The sequence below is a fragment of the Rousettus aegyptiacus genome, unplaced genomic scaffold (assembly GCF_014176215.1).
Source record: "Rousettus aegyptiacus isolate mRouAeg1 unplaced genomic scaffold, mRouAeg1.p scaffold_m13_p_4, whole genome shotgun sequence".
NCBI lineage: Eukaryota > Metazoa > Chordata > Mammalia > Chiroptera > Pteropodidae > Rousettus > Rousettus aegyptiacus.
The window spans coordinates 47,189,258-47,211,528 of record NW_023416307.1 but is presented as its reverse complement, the minus strand read 5'-3'; the positions used below and the strand labels follow the sequence as shown (position 1 = coordinate 47,211,528).

The following is a 22,271-nucleotide window of genomic DNA, read 5'->3' as shown; positions in this document are numbered from 1 at the left end:
TAGCCCGATTCTGCTCCATTGTATGACCCTTATGAAGTGTCCTCCCTGTCTCTCCATCTGTCAAATAATAAATATTAAGGGCCTGTCTATAGATTGATCCTAAAGGCATCTTTTTTCTTTTCTAAAACTTTTGAGAGGGTAAGAGCATGTAATGGGGTTCAGTGTTGGTAGCGGAAGTTATTTATACCAATCAAATAAACTACTGTTCTTAAAGAACAACTCTACTGTGATCTTTAACCTACTTCCAAATTTTAAAGAAATCTTGAGTTTTGTGATTATTCCAAATATTTACTTGGGTATACAATTGAAGAGCATAAAGGTTAGCAGTCTCTAGATTGTGGCTACTGTCATCTCATACTCCATCGTTTTAATTCCTGAATGGAGACAGGCTTTGGTGAACCATGCAGTTCATCAACAGGAGTCCTCCACTAATAAATGTCCAAGTCTGGCTGAATCGTCATGATTAATATTTGTAATTAAGGCCTTAAGGCATTGGAAAATCCTAGGATGCCTTCTGAATCACCAGAAAATTGAATTATAGTCAGCCTCAGATTTCTCGTTGGGAGTACATTTTATTACATTTCAGTGTTTTGAAAACTGGGATTAGAAGTCTACTGTGAGAGATCTTAGTGTATCCTGGAGTGTGTGTCTAATCTGCACATTTCTCTCCTTAGCCATTTCTAAGAAATAGAGTTTTCTAGATTTGTTTTTATGACTAAGAATAAGACTGTTCTCAAGGACAGAAAATTCTCTGAGGAGAATTTAGACTAATGAAAGAAAAAAGGTAGTACAAACACACTTTTTTTTCCTATTAAACAATTTTTTAGATAAGATACATCTAGTGTGAACTTTTAAAATATTTTGATATGAAAGTAGTATTCCTACAGGCTATTTTACTGCCCAAGGGACTTTTGCCTTTGTGTTTGTCCTTCTCTAGAGCTTTATACATTAAAAACACTTCCTCTGCACCTCCATAAAAACTATTATGTATACAGTTTTAAAGTACTTATTATCAATCAGGTGCCTCTCCACCTTTAGAGACTCTTGAGTTTTAGTTTATTGTTGGAAAGAGGCTAAAAAGAGCACCTAAAATGTCTTCAATGGCTTTGTTTGGAGAACTTTCCAAGCCGTGGAGTCTGTTCATAGAAGTTTTGGGGTGGAGGCCAAAGGGATGTTAGGGAGGCAAGAAAACTCAAGTCTGAGTAGCAAAAAAGCAAGAGAGTATTGACCTTTGGTAGCTTCAGGACTATTCCCACCCCATCTCCGAAAAACCAGAACAAAACAAATACAGGAATGCAAAGACATATATAAAGCCAGTGCGGTAAGTGGGGATAGGAGGGAGAAGCATACACCTGGAAAGTTACTGCAGCAGCTAGGAAGAGAAACCCAAATTATAATCATTAAATAGGACTCTTAAATCCCCTCCTCTTCCTTCCCTTCTGCCTTCTAAATAAAATCATACCTAGCGCGGGGACCTTAGTCTCCTCTAAGGCTTCTGTAACCCATCCTGGAACAGCGTGTGGGACTAATGCACAATCCCAATCCAATCCATTTTCTACTTTGCAAAGGAAATCCAGTCCGGCGTTTATTTTTAGCAGCCATTCTCTGTGACCGAATGCTACAGCTCTTCAGCAGGGATAACTGAGGACCGTATTGGGGAGAAAAGCGAAGGGAGGGGGGTGGGAGGGGAGCGGGAGGCGGTGAAAAGGGGAGGAGGGATGCCCTGCGCATGCGTGCCAGCGCCCATGCAAATCTGCTGTACATCCAGAGAGCAAAGTGGGATGATCTGTCACTACACCTGCAGCACCACGTTTGGAGGACAGCTCCTGCTTGCAGCTTCCGGACCCAGGTAAAATAATAAAAATAAAAAATAAGAAATCCGAGTGGGCACAGTGCATGCATTTCAAAACCAGATGTGCGTAGCAGTTTATTCCCCGTAGAGGCAATCTGCTGCTGCTGCTGCTGCTAAGTGTCCTTTGGTGGCTGATTGCAGCTTCAAGATTTAAGAAATCCCATCTTTCAGGAAGCCTGAGGGGAAGGAAGGAAGTACGGGCGAAATCATCAGATTGGCTTCCCAGATTTGGGAATCTGAAGCGGGCCCACATCTTCTGGCCAACTTCCATTGAACTTCCCAGCACTCGAAAGGGACCGAAATGGAGAGCAAAGGTAGGTGGCTAACCCCATCAGGGGACTTCCCGCTGCATGTGCGTGTGGCCAGGGCAGTCCTCAGCTAGGGGACTGCAGTGCTTGGGGAGCGAGCATCATACTAGGTCGATAGGAGGAGATGCTATGTCCGTTGCAGCACCGGGGAAGTGTGGCAGGAAGGGGACTTCTTTTAACTCCCACAGCTTGGAAGACAGTGTTTAATACTCCATCAGTTGCGTAGTGAAGTGTAATGAGTTCTTTTATCTTTTATCTTTTCGGGTGGGGATGAGAGTCTTTAGATGGTGGGAGAGGAGAGATGTGTTGGTTAAGCAGTTTCTTTTCTGTAGAATGGATGGGCTCAAATAAATATATTTTATTTGCTTTAGGACTGCTGACAGGCGCGTTTGTATCTGATATCCAATAATGCATTGCTATAAAAAATTTTTGGATTTCTCCACCCCCACCCCATGAAATGGTATTTCTGGGTGTGTATGACCACATCCTACTGCATTTTCAATATATGTATATATATCAGCAGAGAAATTGGGTCTATTTGAAACAGTGTGCGTTAGAACTGACCTCTAAGAAGAACAGTGTATCGGAGTACTGCTTGGCTCTCAAGCATAAGATATACATGTCCAAGTTCTGGACATGTTTATATTAATATTCTTCTCCTAAGCAGTTCTGTATAATGTACACATACTAACTGGGAAATAAACTGTAAAAATCAACTTCTGATGGCATATTAACACACATAAACAAAATGGCTATTAAAATTGTAAGATTGGATATCCTTTGGGTTTAACTCCATCTATGCAGGTCTCTTCTTTCTCCTCCTTTTTCTCCTCCTCTTCCTCCCCCTTAAAACGCCCACCAGGTTACAAAGAGCCTTGAGTGATGTGGTCAGATATCCAGTAGGAATATTGGATGTATTTAATTCCGGTGAAATCAGAAGAAATGATGTCAACTTTCATGAAACTATATTCATTACCCAGAACTCGAGAAGCTATATTTGAAATAAGGTTTTATTTTTAAACCAGGAATGTCAGTCATTGTGGTAATGTGCTCAGGATTAGGGAGTGGTGGTTATGGGTTACCTATTTTGGGGCTGATTAATAAAACTAGAGTGTTTAATGAAAGCAGGTATATGTTCAATAAAGTATTTTAAGTATTTAATTAGTGGAGGTAAGTATTTGAACCTAGGTAAGCATTTTGAGTGTGAAAATAACTGAATTGACATGGACTCAGACTGGCAATTTTCAGTTTAGACAAATTCTCATGATTATCTGATGGGCACTTCTATGACTAACAATTACGTATATATATGAGGAAATCCATGTCTATAAATATACTTGAGGCATATATTTATTAACTCTTGTAGAATTCATTTTAAAATGAGATGCCAATCTTAACTTATAGAGTTCTGTAACATTCTACTTGATAAAACATTTCTGGAATGCAAAATTAACGATCGACAGAATATCATTTTACTATAAAGTGTGTGTATGTGCGCACACACACACACACACACACACACACACACACACACCCAGGCACATGGTTAGATGACTCCTGCTATTTAGTTATTAAACTTGTTTTTGTTTTTGTTTTTCGGTTTTTGGTTTTTTTTTTTTTTTTTGGCAAGGATTCTTGTAACATTTTTGTCTCCAATTGATGCACTAATTCCTGGTCCATCCTAAAGAGGATGTAACTCTTAGCAATAAATTTTTGTTTCCCTTCTTTGCCCATAAAATATGCTACATGTCATTCAAAGTTCCAAGTGGTTTATATCACAGACTGACAGAAGTAGAGTTCTAGCTATTCTGCCAGTCTCAGGAGTTCTGAAAGGAGAAAGAATCTAAGAAATATATCTGAGAAGAATCAGGCTAGAACTTTTATGCCTATCCAGATAACAGTGACATAGACATGAATCACAGCACTGACCAGAAAGCAACGAAGTATTTTGCCCCAAGCCAATATTATGGTCATTTTGCAGAGGTACCATAATTAATTCAGGCAAAAGACATGATGAAAGTTCTTATGTGTTAGTTCTTGAACTTCCTTAACAAAGCTGAATTAGCCAGGTAGTGATCACATAAAGAATGGCTTAAATTTTTACTTACTGGCCTCATTTTCTAAGTTGATGCAAATAGCACAGCTAAAAGCTGTAGGTAACTTAAAATTTTTATTATAGAAGAAAAAAAGAGTGTATTAAGAGGAGTGTATCTGTATCCTCTTCAAATTGGAACATCTTTCATACTTTGACATCTATAATCTTCCTTCTGCAACAAATTCAAATCTATTTCTAGGAAGGTATTCTCAAATGTAAGTACATATAATTATTTTTTTCAACTGGAAGCTCTTTCTCAAAGAGTTACAATGTGATTCAGTTGAAGGTTCAAGAGTTCTCCATCCCAGAAAAAAAATCTAAATGGTTCGATTAATTTTGAATCCTGTCCCTGGCATTTGACAAACTTCATATTACCTCCAGCATTTAAAAATCTTTCTTAGAACAATTGTCCACAATCTCCAGGAAGTTAAACTTCAGTTATTTACAAATAAGATTATTTTTCTTTTGCCTCCTTACTTATTGCTTTGGATTACTTCCTGTCATTGAGGATAAAGAAGAGGAAAATAAAACAATTGGCCTAGAAATCAAATCAGGATCTAATTTCAGTGATCTTTATGTCCCATGGTAATTAATATTGCCTCAAAGATTTGAGCTGGTGCATAATCTGAATAGCTTTGACAGAATTTGGGCCTCGTAGTAGTTTCACAAACTTTGCTGCACATTAGATTCATCTAGCATGCTTTTTGAATATCCTCATGCCTGGGTTGCAGCCCATACAATTACGTCAGAATGTTGAGGTAGAAGAGAGATATAGGTAGTTTTTAAGAACCCAGATGCAATAGTGTTTGGGAACCATTGATTTAGGCTCTTGATAAGCAAAATGTGGTTTGAAAACTAGCTTTTTAGAACTGCAGTATTTTGATCTTTCCTGCAGGTCTATTGAATGAGAATCTGATTTTTAACAAAATCCCCAATTAACTTATATGCATATTAACGTTTGAGAAGCATTGATTTAGAGTGAGGAAATAAGTTTATTCTTTCTATATCATATCTCTCTATCATCTATCTATCTATGTATTCTCTCTCTCTCTCTCTTTCTCCCCCATTCCCTCTCTCTCTTTCCCTCTCTCTCTCCCTCCCTCCCTCTCACTGTCACTCTCTCTCTCTCTCCCTATCTCCTTGCTCTCTTTTTCCTCTGTTGTCTACTAGATCACATCTTTCTTTATCTGGCTAGGTTCTCAACATCAGGCTGGCATATTAGAAACACCTGTGGAGCTTTTGAAGCATAAAGATACTTAGGCTACATCTCTAGACATTCTGGTTTCATTGACTCTGGAGTGGGACCTGGGCATAAGTATTTTTAAAAAGATTCTCAGCTGATGCTAATGGATAATGAGAGTTAACCCCTGGGCTAGGCCCTTGCTGCTTAAGGTATGGTCAATAGACCACATTAGCAGTTGAATTGTTTAGGAACTATCAGAAGTGCAGAATCTCAGACCCTACCCTAGATTTACTGAACCAAATCTGCAGTTCGACAAGTTCTTCTGGTCATTTATATACATATTAAAGTTTAAAAACTGGTTGTATGTGAAAATGACATCATATCAGGTACTCCAGTAGAGAAAATTTGAAATAATCTTAGTAATCAGTATGGAAGCCCCTGAATATGTAATTATGTTATAGATCTCTGGTTGCTTTTGGACAGAATGAAAATGAAATGCAAAAGAAATTGTCTGCATTATGGTTAGATCGGAAAACAGACTCATTTTTAAATACTCTCTCTGCCCTTCTGCAAGCCATTTACTTTCAACTCCTGATTATCTTTAAACACTTATTTTCTAGATAGATTTTGAGCTCCTAACAATGTCCTGATATTTGTTTGTGGTAGTGTGATATTAGACTTCTTAAGCAAGGTATAGGTTAAGAGAGTGAACATAGCTTTACTCTTCCTGCTGTCATATGTCCTTGTTCAAATCTTTTGAGATTTATTTGATGTGGCCCTTGTCCCATAAAATCTTCCCTGATATTTTGATATTTTATTGGCATACTCTTTATGACCTAAGTACTTGTTCATTCCTCACTAACTGCATTTCTTACAATCAGCATTGTAATTTGTGTGCTTTTTATTTAAACAAATATTCATCGAACACCTGCTATGTTCCTAATGTGCATAGTTCTGAGAATATAGTAAAAAAAACTAAGATGCAATCTCTGAACTTACATATCTCACTCTTGTATCTCTAGCAATGGCTTAACCTTCTTGTGTGCATAACATTCCTGCAGCTCCCCAGATACCTGCTTAGAGAAAACATTCTCCTTTACTTATGTAAATGGATATTCTATAGACTCACATTATGTATGTTGAATTGAATAGCCTTAGTCAGTTTATCATGCCATCTTTATGCATCCAAGAGACTGTAAATTGATAGAGGTAAGATAAGTTTGGCTGCTAGGAAGGCTACAGAAACATCAGTTTGATTCCAGAATATAGAAGACAGTAAACTGACTTGCTTTCCCTATAGAGAACTGCACATATGTCCCCAATGAAGATTTGACTCTGTTCTGGATTTAACAGCACCCATTAGATTCTAGCCAGGGCCATAAACTCATGTATTTAAGGTATAGAACAGTCATTTCTCTGAAAACAAATGGTTTACCCTGCAGGAGAGAAAGGAAATGTCTGCATGGTAACTCATTTAGTGAACTGGGAAGTGATTTTAAGAAAAGCTATTTTTTGGTTAAAACAAGAACTAGATCACTAAAGCCATTGTGGTGGGATAAGTAAAATATAATGCAGTAAAATACATAATATAATAGGACAGGCACTGGGCATAAGAGATCCTTGCTCTTACCCCAACTTTAATGGTGTTATATTATTAGACAAAGCATTTGACTTTTCTGAGTCTCGAGATTCTTAAATATCACAGGAAGTTTATTTTATTTAATTCAATATGCTTACTGAGTTGTCACATTGTTTCAGGTACATTGTTAAGCTCAGGAGAAGAGATATAAACAGTGCATGGGGTTGCCCTCTAGAAGCTTACAGTCCAGGGATACATGAACAGGCTCAAGGACTGTGGATTTCTAAAATTGTCTGTCTCTTCTCCATTTATCTTTCAGAGTGCTGGGAGGTTACCCAAGAAGCTAGAATAGAAAATCACACAGTAATTAATAACCACCACAGCAGCACTCAACAATCCATAGCAATAATATCTACCTTTTATTCCCTCTTTGGTTTCTTTAAACACAATTGTTGTGTCAGAGAACATTTGAACTGTAGCTAAGTACCTACTCTAAAAGCTGTTACAACTGACTGGCTACCTACCTAGTAACCTATTGTCTGACTTAGGTGGCTATGATGAGGCTTGTTAGCATTAATAATGAGTCCGAAGGTGGCTAGCTAGTTATCTCTTGTCATTTTCTTATCCTGTCATTTTATGCCTTTTATGTCTTTAAGCTTCTAAAGTACTGACTCCTCTAGGGTCAGTACTAAGTGACCACTAATTGTATATTGGATTTATTTATATTTGGTTTCCTGACTTTTCACATATTAACAGCTATAAATAATACTCATGAGACACTTAGTATTTTCTCACAGTGCTTTTAATATGTGCCATCTCCCTTAAAACCCTGCAATTAGAAATTTTAACTTAATAGATTATAAAACAGAGGATCAGAAAACCTAAGTGGCTTAGGCAACTCATCTTACCTCAGTTTCTCTATAAAAAAGAATTATTCTACCATCGCAAGTTCCATACTATAACATGATCATAAAATTAAGCTCATACCAATAAAGCATTTAAAGTTCTTTAGGATCATAGCCTTTCGTCATAATTTACTTTTCGTCTTTTCATTGTGAGTTCCTGGAGAGGAGAAGTTGGTCCTTTGCCACCTTTGTAGTTTTAGCAGCAAGCATACTGCATAGAGACTCAACAAACCATCTCTGCTGACCTCCGTAAAGGCTTTAATTTATCAGAAGGAATTTCTTTTGAGCTTATTTTATATTTTTGATAGTAACTCCTAGAATACCTGAATTTATCTCTATGTTACTCAGCCTTAGTTTCAAGGCAGTTATATAACATCTTCCAGGGTTGGGGACAGAGATACATTGGGTCAAGTATCATACTTTAGATGGGTTTAAAATATAGACTGTGTGAAATATGGCCACTAACAGTGTTTCTCAATCAGGGATGCTCATCAGAATCACTGAGTACCCCATGGCACATGGTACTCAGATATTTAAGAAGCACCTCAGATGATTAGGGTGTACATTCTCAATTATGAATCAATAGATAAGCTACAGGGTGGTTACTATGAAACTATATCATGTACCTGTGTCCCTTATCAGGAACACTACAGGATTCCTACTGCCCGTGCCTTGTCTTTTATTATTATTCTCTTTAGTGTTATGGAAGTATACATATAGAAGAGAGACCTAATTTCTGTGCTACAGAGTTGGCATAGAAAATAGACATGTAAAAAAGATGGGGAGTGTGTGAGGCTAAGATGACACATTGTTTCCCCCAATGTCTTCATCCTCATCTCCTTATTAGCATCCTTGCATGCAGAGTATGGTGGGATTTTTTCCAGAATCTATATCTATAATTCTAATTTTAGTTTGCTCTTCTCTCCAGTTACTTTTTGAAATAGTCTCTGTCTCCTTGTCTTTGGGAATGTGGAACTCCCACCCAGACAGACCATGGTATTTTGGGTTGCGATGCAACTGATGGTACCTTGGCAGAAGTCCCCAAAGACACCTGTTGCCTCTCCACAGAACTTCTCTTCTTCTTTTTTTAGCACATACTCTGTACTCTGTCTTGCTCTTTACCTGAAAGAAACCCTACCATCAGTGATTCAGAGGACAGATAATTGAAAGTGGGGCTTTAAATTCTGTGAAAGAAGTAAAGGGAAGCTGCTATTTTGTGGTTAGGTTTTTGTTTCTCTTCTCTTTGCGGACTGGCCATTAGCCTGAGAAGCAGCCTAAAGGGACTACACTGATGAAAAAATATCCAGAAGCTTTCAGAGGCCATTCAGATGACTAAACACATCAAAGATTCCCTTAACCAGCAGGCATGGGGAAGCAGCAATGCCAGTCTGCTAAGTGTTCATCTCTCCCTATACCATCTATTTCCATACATGTCACCCCTGTGAAACAATTAGGTTTTTCTCAAACCTTCAAATACTGCTAACGTCCAAACAGGTCAAGCAAAGCTCAACACAAGGCAAATTTGGAAATTCCTTTTTAGCTTTTTGGAAACTGAAACTCTAGATATGTTAGTGACTTCAGAAAAAAAAGTAAGATTTTTTTTTTTTTTTTTGCCTTTAGTCTCATTCATATACTAAATTGGGTTTAGAAGCTCTACACATAAATGAATTACACAAGATTTATCACATAATTATTCTAATTGTTATAATCTGGATAGTTTAAAATTTGATTATTTAAGCGGTTTTCTCAAAGGGCTTTACTTTCATTTCAAAATATTTTCAACACAATTTAAAATTGAATTTGGTTTACTTTCTTCTTCCAGAATGTAAAGGAGAAATATTAGCTATGTGTCAAGAGAAAGGTTTCCACGTAAATGTCACTTTATTTGCAAGCCTACATATAATTTAAAATGTGATGATATGGCTACTTTTTACTCATGGACTTTACTTCAACATCAGCATAAAAAGGAAACTGATAATGCAAATATAGCAAACCCTCAATAATACTGGGGCAAAGGAGACAACCAAAGCAATTTTAAAACAAGATGATTGATTGATTGATTTAATAAGCATCATTTATTGAGTATTTACTATGTGTTAATTTCTTTAAGGGTGAGCTTTTCCAACTGGGGTATACATATGGGTGGGATTATGAGATTGTGTGGTAATTCGCTGAGTCATAGAAAACATAGTGCATGTTCTCATGAAATAAAAGTGATATTAACTATAAGAGAGTAAACCTGGATTCAGGTTCTAGCCTCTCTATTCAATGGTGCAACCTGAGAAAAAAATCTTTTCTTTTTTCTCTCTGGAGCTCACTGTCCTAAACCATTTTTTAAAAAATTCTCTGCTTATTGATTTCTACTTTCTTATTACAAAGAAACTACTTTTTTGGCTTGTTTGTGTTCTTCTTTACTTGATCTTCATTAGATGTTACATCTACAGAAAATAAAACAGGGTGGTCGTAATTGCCATATTAATTTTTAAGGATTTAATGTAGATTTGAGCTGGTTTTATAGTGCTGCGAGTTGTGTGACTGAAGCTGTTGGGCCTATGTCTGGGTTGAGCAATTGAACTAGGTTGAACAATTAATTTGGTTCCAAGTGAGAAAGCACTAAGACTGGAGAGAAATTGCTCCTTGGCTGAAGTTCGTAGATTGCATGATTGAGAACTCAGTAGAAGGACAGTATGTCTGAACCGATGGGTGGCTGCAGTGGCCTTGTGGAGTTGACCGTGGCTTGGGATTCTGAAGACTTGGATCCTGATTCCTGTCCCAACTCATTGTGTGAGTTTGGGCCGGTCACTTCTTTTCTCTGACCTTATTTCTTTACTTATGAAACAAGGGTGGATTAGAGGCAAGATTCTTTTCATCTCTGGGATTATAGGAACCAACATTTTTGAGTGTTTATGTAAGGACTACAGTGGATATATTCTAAAGATTTACGGTTGATGCCTTGATCTCTATTTGGCTAACTCAGTGGCATTTTTCCTCAGTAGATTGTACATCATGTTTTTTTGTGTGTGTATGTGTGTGTGTGACTTTTTATTTAATCCTCACATGTGTCTTCTTTACAATTAAGAATAATTTATATATCATTCATATGTGAAGATGAGTTGGTGGCTATGATTTCCTCCTCTCTCACAATCCTCAACAGCACATCCCCCCTAAAAAAGAAAAAACAAATGGAGTGTTTTGCTGACATTATAGAAGGGAGATTCGCTTTTCTTTTAGTTCTCAATATTAGTAATATATTATTCAAAAATAATTGCATTCAGTCCTTCATTGTCTTCAAATAATTTAAAAACCAATAACCAACTCTTCTGATGTTTGATTAACTACTGATCATTTTAGATAGAAGAAAAAGTTTTTACTTTCAGATTAAAGTTATCCAAAGACTAAGAGTTTCATGGTTAATAAGTTGAATTTCTTGATTGTATAAATAATAAAATTTAGTGATGGGATGAACTATTTAATAGCCATTAACATGTTTATGAACATGAGTTATAATCAGAAATAATTGTGATATAATTATTAAAAAATAGTGATGTAGATCTATGTATTGATGACAGTAATATAAAATTTATATGTTCATGAACAAAGGGTATATAGTAAATGAAAAAAGTGGCAATATTTGGGTAATGACAATTGAATTATGAGTTATTTTTTCCTTTTTTGAATCTTTTACCAATATTTTATTAGTTTTTAAAAATAAAGCATAGTACACTAGGTGTTAAATTCAGTTATAAATTTTTAAATGAACCTACTTAAACTGAACTCAAGCAAATCTCTTCATGCTTCATGGTTTCATGCTTTATTCATGTGAAACTCTGAAAGGACATTGAAGAAATAACTGAGTCTTTTGAAATAATGCTTGTGTAGCATTTACTGTGTACCAAGCACTGTTTTACATATATTGACTCATTTTATCATTATAACAATCCAGTGAGGCAGGAACTATTGTTATCCCTATTTTAGGGAGTGGAAAACCCAAGTATAGAAACATTAAGTAACTTGCCCAGATCAGATAGCTAGAAAATGGCAGACTGGCTTCAGAGTCTGTGAGCTTAACCACTAGTGAATATCTAAGGTATATACTTTTTTGAAATCTGATAAGTCAGTTAACCTTCCTTAGTTCCTGAAAACCTAATCCAGCTGTGTACATACTCTTACATTTAGTGTACATTATATTAACCTTCAGGATACCTGATCTCTGCAGGCTCAGTCTACCCTAAGCCCTGGGCCAGTGAGAGCCAAAATTGAGGAATCATTAAGAGTTTCTGCCTGCTGTCAGGTGAGTCTGAGAAAAGAGCCCATTGATGTCCTGTGCCTTAGGTTAGCTTCCAATCTCAGGAGCTTAAGTTAACATGGGGTCTCGACTTCCCTTTCTCACCTCACCTTGAATAGGTGCTCTGCCCATCTGGCAGGATCAGTACTATGGTAGAAAGATTACAAACCTTAAAATCACACACATGACTAGCAACTTGTTAATCCCTATGACTTAAATAAGATATATATCTCTGTGTCTTTGCATCCTAATTTGTACAATGGCTCTCTCAAGATTAATGGGACAAATAAAGAGAATATGGTAAAGAACCAAACATAAAATCAGTACTCAATAATAATGGCTGCTGCTTTTGAGGTTGCTATTTAACTCTTACTTAGGCTTAGTACTTCCTCTCATCCTATGTGTGGTCGGATTGTTGCCTTAAACTCCCCACTATCACGTAAGCTCCTTTACATAGAACTAGGTGCAGCTTTTGGTATCTTTTTACCCCTTGTGGCATTTCTGATACATGGCAAGGTTCCTGCCTTGCCATGGTGGAAGCTACCACCTTTCTTACTTACTCTTACTACCATATTCCTTCCTTCTTTTATCATTTCCCCTCCTTCCTCCTTTGTTACCAGCTGTGATTGGTCTACAACTGGTTCTGTTTTTTCATAATTTTCTTTAGACTGCTGACGCTTGCTGCTTTCATTAGTTGTCTACTTCACCTTCCTAGTTCTAGTTCACTCATTTTTCTATTCTGGGACAACCAGGATAGTTTTTAAGGCAGACTGGTTTGTCATGCTATAAAAGTTAGAGCAGTAACATCAATTGGTAGTAGTGACATCCACTAATCTTTTCAATTAGAATTTTACTAATTTGTTCCCATTGTCTGATCTAAAATAAAATCCAGTTTCCTGAGAAAAAAAAAACTTGACTATTATGATAGGAATGTTGACATCGTTGGTTAGCTCCAGGAAATATTCCATTGTTTATGCCAGAATAGTAAGGACAACTTTCTGCCCAGTGTGCCTGAACAGGGGTTTTCAGACTTAAGTGTGCATCGTAATAACTTGCAAACTTGTTAAAACACAGATTTTTGGGTCTCATTCCCATAGTTTCTGATTTAATGGGTTTAGGTTGCACCCAAGAGTTTGCATTTTTAAAAAGTTTCCAATGGCTTCTGATGCTGCTAGTTTAGAGATCACACTTTCAGAAACACTAGTATGTACAACCTAGTCTAAGAGTCTTTGTCCTTGGCCATTATGTCTGGAAATAAATTTGCTGATTATTGAGGGATTTGAGAATAAGGGGTCATGGGGTAGCAGTCTCATGAGGGAACTCTACAGTTTAAAAGAGTAAACAAGATCACATCTAGAAAATCACCTCAGCATCGCCCACAAACACACCAGTTAGTTAATTATATAAAGATCCATGTTTGGATGTATCCATTTATCCATTTATCTGTGCCATACCCAATGCTTATCATAAGGACTAGACGTGAAAAGTGACACGATTTTTGACCCCATGAAGACCTCACAGATAAGCTTTTGAAGATAGATACAAACAGAAGCCTTAGAAAAGGTGACAACAGACAATGCATGTAAAAATTTAGATTAAATTTTACATTTACTTTTACTATCGTTTCTTCTGTGTGGATTACTCTGGTTAGATATTATAGTTCAAGACCCAACAAATAAGACAAGGTTTATAATCTCTACTATTATACCAGATATAATAATATTATCTGTGGGAATATAGAAAAAGGACTTGGCATTTGAGCTTGGTCTTTTAGAAGGGATGGGGCTGAAGCACTGGAAAAGTATTCCATGCTGATGGCATAGTATACATAAAGATAGAGAGTCATTACTGTACATGTAGCAACTAGGAAAAGATTAAGTGATAGGTTAATTCATCCATCTAACAAATATTCGTTATACTGGACACTGTTATAGGTGCTGAGTATAGTAGTGACATGTCAGAGTCCCTGCTCTCAGAAGCAGGTTGGGCTGGGAACAGGATACAGTGGATGATAGATAAGTCATGATAAAAAGACTGGGCAAAAATGGCGAAGATGATACAAATTATATAATGTAGGTGAGATACTACATTTCAAAAATGTAGGCTTTTAGAGTATAATTCTACTTGCAAAGCTTCAATTATTCCCTAGCTTTTATAGACAACCTCCACTATACAAAGCAAGGCATACCTATAAGCACACTACCATGGTGAGAGGATATGCCGTGGTCCAGTATTTTATTTTGTGACTTTTGCCAACCTCTGCTGCTGACACACATCCCTTGCTTAATGAATAGTGAGTTTCATTTCTGTTCACTTTTGGCTCCCCCCCTCCCCCTATATTTTTACATTAAAACTTACAGATTGATATTTTAGGGAAATGGTCTAAAGAATCTGTCCGAAATTCATTAGGCTTAAAAATGGCTCCCCAAAGATCTATAAATTATCAAGTCTCAAAATCATAATGATAGGGCAAAGTTATGTGACTACTGTGCGACTATGTTATAGCATGTTCCTCAGACTTTCTTATCTTTAGTATCTAAAGCCTCAAGTAGGAATTATGTTTGTCTTTAACTTTACTATCACTCTTTCAAAGGTATAATTTGATATTTTGGCTATCCTTCTTTAGAGAACACAAGGAAATTTAAAAGAGCAGTTTCTGAACCCAATTCTGATTTTGATTTTTGTCTGTCCACTTCTTAGCTGTAGATACTGGTCAAGGTTCCTAATCTCCTTAACCCTGTATTATCTCATCTATATAATGGAAATAATAAGAATAACTATTCATAAAGTCATTTTGAAGGTTAAATGAAATAATAATGAAAATATTTACCACATTGCCTGGTATATATTAAGCACTCAGTGAAATGTAGCTGTCATTAAATATCTCAAAACTGCCTTATTGTAACCTCTGGTACAAAATCATAGCCACAAGCTTTTGCTGAGTCAAATGGATTAAGGTTTGCTTAATTGTTTAAATGACCTCCTAGTACTTCCATTTTGAGTCTTTAGTTGTAACTCCACATAGAGCTGTGAAATATGGTAACCCTAAAAGGACATTGTTTTAGGTCAAAGCCTTAAAACTTTTAGGAAGATATGGCCAAAGTGGACAGCCATAATCAATTATTGAAATCTAGAATACCACCTTGTATAGAGAAGACTGTTGAAAGGGTTATGAATAAATTTTGAAAATGAGGGTGGGTGGATGATTTTAATCTGACGATTATAAGGAGCGGTTAGATGGCAAGAACAACCTTGTCTTTTCTCTGAGCGGCCTTTTGTAAATCATGACTGACCATTGAATTATGTCTTAGTAAAGATGAGAGGATGTCAGGGAACACATTGCATTTTCCTATGCAACTCATTCCTTCAGAGATGTTTCTAGAGCAGAAGAGGTATAAAGACAGTTCCTCATGAATAAAATTTGAGGTGATTTCTTCCATTTCTTTTTTTATACATTACTTTTGTCACATGGAAAGTATATTATCAAACACAACACTTCCTCATCTCCTCTCTCAATTTTTTTTTTCTCTCCAGAGACACTCTCAACTCTTTGATATTTGTCTTTGTATTCTAAGTAATATTCTCTTTTTATTGCCTCTCAATTTCTCAGTCTTGTTTTCGATATCCCACCATAGAAATTAATTTTCCATCTCTCTCATCATCGCATTTTCACAATGACATCCTTTCCGTCGGCTCACCTTCCCGAGGCTGTTACACTGTTATTTGGATTTAGATCGGTATTTAATAGTTATATTATTTTGACTAGGTAAATACTTTTCATGACTAAGCCAAGTTAAACTATGATTACTCTTCGTTTCCTCTTAAGATGTTTTTTTCCCTGTGTTTGATAGCTGTCTTGTTTTTTGTTTGCCCAGCTTTCCACACACCCTATTTAGTTTTGAATCTCTGCCAGTGGTCTGAGTCTCATCTCGACATATTCAGATGCACAGATTTTAAAAATCAATTTCATCTTTTTGAAGTAATCTCTCTCAGAACCTTCTAACTTCCTTCTATGCCCCGATTTGATTCTGAAATTTCTCTTTCCATCACCCTGGAAAATCTCTGGAGGTCTCTTTGCTCAGATCTATTGTTTTCCTGGATGCTCTGTATTCTTTCATAGTTCGCTCCTTTATTTTTGGTGCACAAAAAGGATGTATAGAAGTTAATTTTCTGGGCCTTTGCATATCTGAAAATGTTTCCATTCTTTCCTCATATTTGAAAAAAATAATTTGGCTAGGTATAGAATTCTTTGAAATAATTTTCCTTCAGAATTCAAATATCACCCCTATAAATATCTTCACTCTTCTGATTTTTTATCTGGTCTGATGGTTCTGATTCTTTGTTTTTTGAACATATCTTATTTCTTATCTTTGAAAACTTGTAGGATTTATACTTTTTCCCAGAACTCTGAAAGATTATAAAAATTTGCCTTCTTGTGGTTTCATTTTAACCTATTATGATAGGTATTTAGTAAGCCTTTTTAAATGTGGAAACCCATTTTCTTTACATCTAGAAGTTTTTCTTGAATTTTTTTCTTGATAATTTCTTATGCTTTGTTTCTTTTTTTTTGTGGTTGTTATTTAGTGGAAATCTTGTTACTTAGATATTGATAGTCTAAATTTATGTTTTTATGTTTTTAGTTTTCATATGTTTTATTGCCTGTTTTTAATCTCTTTTGCATTTCCCCCCTGTTTTCTAGGTGGTAAGCTCAATATTATCTTTTAGTCTTTTTGTTAGTTTTTATTTTTTATTTCTGATATCAGACTATCATGTCCAAGATCCTTATCTTTTTGTTTTCTTTGAATGTTCCATTTTCTATTATGCTGTCTTATTTCACAGAGGCAATATATTCTAATAACCTTGCTAAGAATGTAATGTATTTTTTAAAGTTTTTAAAGTTTTCTTCTGCTTCCATGACCTGTTTCTAGTAAACCATTAAAATTTTTTTTTTCTGTTTTGATTTCTGTCTTTTATGTTAGAGACTCTGCACATATTTTTATATGTGGTAACTTGTTCATATTTAAGAGTTGGTGTGGGAAGCTAACATGGATGGGGCTTGTTGAAAATGATCTTAGTTTTAGGATAATTTGGTAGGCTTTTCACTGTGAAACTCCCGATATCAGTATCTTTGGGTCTTGCCTCTTATTATTTATAAGGTTCCTTAAAGAAGACTCTTTCTCCTGCCTGGGTGGTAAAGACATGGCTTCCAGGATTCTGTGGATCTCAGCAGTGTATGCATGTTCTCTTAATCTCCCATTTTTTCAATATACTTACTCTGCTCCACGGACAGAGAGCTTCTGTTCTGTTCACTACAAAGAATAAATCTCCAGTTTTCTACTGGGATTGGTGAAGGCAGTTGTCTAGATGCTCAATGTTCAGGAGAGGTTCGGAAATTATAATACCTTCTCTGTATTATACTTTTCACCAGTTGTGCATATTTAATCTCTTTCCCCTTCATCCTACGTCTAGACAAACCTGGTGCTAAGACTGTTGAAATTTTTGAAGAGTCTGCAGTTAGGTTAAGTTAGGTTGTTGATAGTCTTTCTCCACCGCTGACTTAGAATTCAGCTTTTCCTGGTCCGCTAAATACTTTGTATTTTCACCAGCTGAGATCTCATTCCTAAAATTTGGTTGTTACTATATTCTCTTTCTTTTCCCCCATCTTCATAGAGTTATCAAACATACACGTACCCCTTTGTTGTGTGTTTAATGGTGTTTCAGGTAGGAATGAAAGTAAAAGCTTGTGTTCAATTCCCCATCTTTACTTGGAAGTCTCTTTTTAATCAAAAGATACTAAATAATCTTGCAGAAAGATCATCTCAGCTCAGAGGTCTTAGAGATAGTATTTTGTGGAATTCTTAGCAGTGCTCAGGCTAGCTTCCTCTGTTTATCCAACATATTTAGGTTGTCAGGCATCAGTGTCATTAAAATAGTCTTCCCATGAGAAAACACCATGTGAATACTATAAAAGAGGTACAAGATTAAGGGAACTACCAAGATCATAGATAGACCATTTGTTAGAGTTGCTTTGACATACTAATTTATTCATTTTTCCATTACCTGGGCATCCATCGAATACTTACCCTAGTAATGCATTACTGGGCATTGGCAAAAATTGAATATGAGATAGTTCCTGACCTCGTGAACCTTCCATGTTAGCATGAAAGACAGCACTGCTTGAGATGCAGTATGGTAGAATTTATAGTTTCAAAAGATGACTCTTATGGTATGTAATTTAAATCTCAATAAAAATAAATTTTAAAATAAAAAACTGATTTGAATAATGACAAAAAAGATGCAATATGGTAAATGCCATAATGGAGATATTAACAAGTGCTAGAGGCTCTAAGGGGTGGGAGTGATTAAGTCTGCCTTCATATTCACAATGGAAATGAATCTCATTTCTTACAACTCAAATAATAATTTCCTTTTCCGATTTTATTATTGGCAAGTTACTAACTTCCCACAGTGTAATAAAATCTTATGGTCAGAAGAGACTTCTTAAGTCATTTTTAGCTCCTTCATTTCCTGGTAAAACCTGGATCGAAACTCAGTTGTCTTGATTCTCATAGTATGTTTCTATTCACTAAAACATATTGTACCCTATCTTAAAGCCCAGTTATTTACAAATATGGTTAAAATTATTAAGCAGTAGATTTGAGTCTCAAAGGTCTGGAAGTACCAGTTTTGAAAACTCCTGAGGGTTTCTTTAAAAAAAAAAAATCATTCAAATGAAGGAGCTATGCTTTGGACATAGGTACAGGACTTCAAACTCTTTTATGTAATGTAATGTCATAAAGACAGAATGACTTGGAGTTCTCATTACTTCTTTTGAAAGCAGGGCCTCAGGTCTTAATCTGGAAGAACCAAGCTCTGTTTATTTATACAGGTTAATATTGATTGAATTTAAATTTACTCAGCAAATTCAGGGTACAACTTCCCAAATGAAGCATGGTTATGCCATTTTGCAATATATTTTTTGAGATTTTTTTCATGTTTACGTTGTCTTGAAAGCACACAACAGATGTACAAACATAGAATTTAAACATTTTGGAGAGGTGGAGAATGTTGTCTTCGATGAATATTTAAAATGTAATGTGTTCTGTTAAATTTATGGTTCCATGACAACTATTTGTAAATAGTGTATTATGTATGGTAAGCTAAGATCTATAAAAACATGTTGTTTAATAGTCAGTTCTTTATCTATAGTATAATACTAACAATTAAAATAAAATGTCCATTAAAAACAAAATGCAACAACTTACAACAGATCTTATAATATTTTTTCCTAAGTACATTAAGTTTCTATATCTACAAATAATTAGATTATAATTTTCTCAAAATTTATCTTGGTCCTTCTCTGCTGAGAAAAGTCTTTCCCTCTCTGGTCCTGTGAATCCCTTGCAGTATTGATTTCTTTCTACACTATGTAGTACGGTTCTTTGGATGCACGTCATAGCTTCTCTTCTAGGATGTGACCGTGATGAAGGCAAAGTCTCTGTCTTTCTTTGTAATCCCAGTGACTTGGCATGTATTAAGTATATGATAGAAAGTTAACTGAGTAAATAACATAATTATTTATTTTCATAGCACTTTTCATTATATCCTGGGCATAAAATAGCTAAAGGCTTTATACCTCCATGTTATAGACACATGTAACATACATATGTGCCGACACACATGTAGCAGACCATCTTCGCTTCCCCTTCCGTCTGTTTGACATATCACTCATCTCATCTCAAGCTCAGATAGAGTCCTGTACAATAAGAGATCGTGTTCACTCTGAATTAACTTCCTATGGCCCATGGAAGAAAACTATCAATCTTTATCCCTTGGGAAATCTCCTTATGCATAAAAACTTCCTCCTTCCCTTTGTTGGAAGTCATTTCTCTGCTGTTTCTAAAAATGAGAAATAAGAGTATCTTATCTTCTCTGTTGTTCTTATCCCTGTGCAATAGGGAATGACATGTTTCTTCATTTTTTTCTGTGCATCTACCTTGTCACCACTCTTCTGCTTCTCCTCCCTTCCAGCAGAGATGTGCTGTTCTTTGTCAGCTGCCTTGAAGACTGCTCTGAACACCTTCTCACATTCTAATGCTTGTCTTTAGTTACATTCCTGATCCTAGTACAGATTGCGTTTCTCAGGACCTTTTGTGAGTGTCAACAAACAGACTTCTGTATTGGTTCAAAAGGGTGGCATTTCTGGAACCACAACTACCATAACTTTTGTTCTCCAAGATACTTCGAGATTTCCATTTTCTGGGGGCTGGAGGTGAAAGTGTTTCAGTTTCTTCAGCTCAAAAGTAGAGGCTGAAATAAATAGGTAAAGAAGGCCTTTCTTGTCCTTGATGTCTAAGTCATTTTGATAGACATGCATTTTGTTGGCTGTCCTGTCCTGTCTCTCAATTCATCTATTACTTTTACATGGGTTATTCATCTCATTATGTTAAAGTCCTTTTAATATCAGCCTTTGTACTCATAAACCCTTCACAAAGTTAGTGGGGCAGGCCCCTTGTCATAATAGGATGCAAATGAGGATTACAGTAGAATAATTATTTTGCTTTTCCAGATTGTATCTTTGAAACAGAGATTCCTGAGACTTTATATATACAGTTTTAGATTTGTAGTAAGAAAGTCTGGGTTCAGATTTAGCTCGGTGACCTTGGGCATATCACTTTCCATTTCTAGGGCTTAGTTTATTGTAAAAGGAAGTAAATGTCCTGTCTCTAGGGTTTTCAATAGACTCTCAAGGAGAGAGAGTCTAGGGAAAGCACTTTGTAAACCATATAGTACTATAATAAAGCAAGTTGTTATAAATAGAGGTCTGACTATTCCCAGTTGTTTCTGCTTGGTCAGTTAGTTCTGGATGAATAAATTGGAGAGGACAGGAAAGAAGGAAATGGTACTGGACTGGAGTCAGGAGTCAGGTGATCTGGAATCCATCCTGGGGTTGTTCAGCGCTCAGTCACTGATTTGCTGTGACCTTGGCAAAGTCACTTTACCTCATGTGCTTTTGTCATGTCATCAGTGATATGAGGTGAGCTAAAGACATGATGACCTAGAGACTCTTCCAGCTTAAAAAAAGATCTAGTTTTTTTTTGAGTATAGGTGATAAGAGATTATTATTTATTTAAAGGTGTTATCAAGTTTAGATTATTTAATCAGAGTCTTACCAATTATGAACTGAAATAATATATTTTTAATGCGTGATTTTAACAAAAATGATAAGGTTTAATCCTCTGAGCAATGTAAAGGCCCAGTAGAATCTTCTATCCACTAAATTTTTCTATTTGTCTCTCAGAGCAATGTGAATATTTAAAGAAGAGGCTAAGTATTAACGATGAATGAAATTCTGTATGAGAAATCAATCATATCTACAACACCTAAAACATATTTGGTTGCGACATATTCTCTAGTAACTTTAAATTTGTTATTTTTTTCCTTGAACCAAAAATTATTGAGTGTTTTTAAAAAACCTAAGACTATGCTAATCACTGTAGATGCATGAGTACAATGATTTCTGTTAGAAGAGATGGTTTATCTAGAATAGAAAAGAGCATGTGTTAAAAATGATAAGAGGTGAAACAAAGTTCCAGTAGTATAAGATAAGGAGAGATGAATTTTGCTGAGGAGCTGGAGGGAAGGTAAAAAATATAGCATCTTCAGAATGCTTTATAGATTATAAACATTTTCCCATATACTATCTTATTTAAATATTACACAGATTCTGTCAGATATAGAACAGGATACCATCTCTCAGGAATCAGTTTGAAATCCCTATGAAACTCTGAAAGCTTAAGCGATGTAGAGAAAATACTAATAAATAATATTGTTACTTTGCAAACCAAGGCACGTACCTATAATCAACTCTTTCAAATTTCTGAACATTTTGTTGAAAGTGACTTGTCAGGACTTTTTTTTTTTTTATGTTTGAGCATGACTATCATCTAATTAACCATCCCCTTTTTGAATGAGAAGCTATAAGAAACTTCCCAAGTTATATAATATAAGAATTTCATTCCACTTATATTTTAGGGTGAATTAATCTCATATTTAAAGCACAT

At 35.8% G+C, this 22,271-nt stretch overlaps 1 protein-coding gene across 2 annotated transcripts in view; it reads left to right on the top strand.

Moving 5' to 3' along the window:
• The first annotated feature begins 1,730 nt into the window (after positions 1–1,730).
• The window catches only part of FGF12 (fibroblast growth factor 12), a 477,520-nt gene continuing 456,979 nt past the window's right edge, over positions 1,731–22,271 (top strand). Inside the window, exons 1-3 of one of the 2 annotated variants that reach the window (XM_036219787.1) lie at positions 1,747–1,849; positions 2,024–2,166; positions 12,139–12,213. Coding sequence is in view for 1 of the 2 variants with exons in the window: in XM_016136341.2 (XP_015991827.1) it covers positions 2,154–2,166 (13 nt within the window). In the remaining variant the exon portion in view is untranslated. Of the gene's footprint in view, positions 1,850–2,023; positions 2,167–12,138; positions 12,214–22,271 lie in introns of both variants that reach the window. The other variant, XM_016136341.2, reaches the window with a different exon arrangement.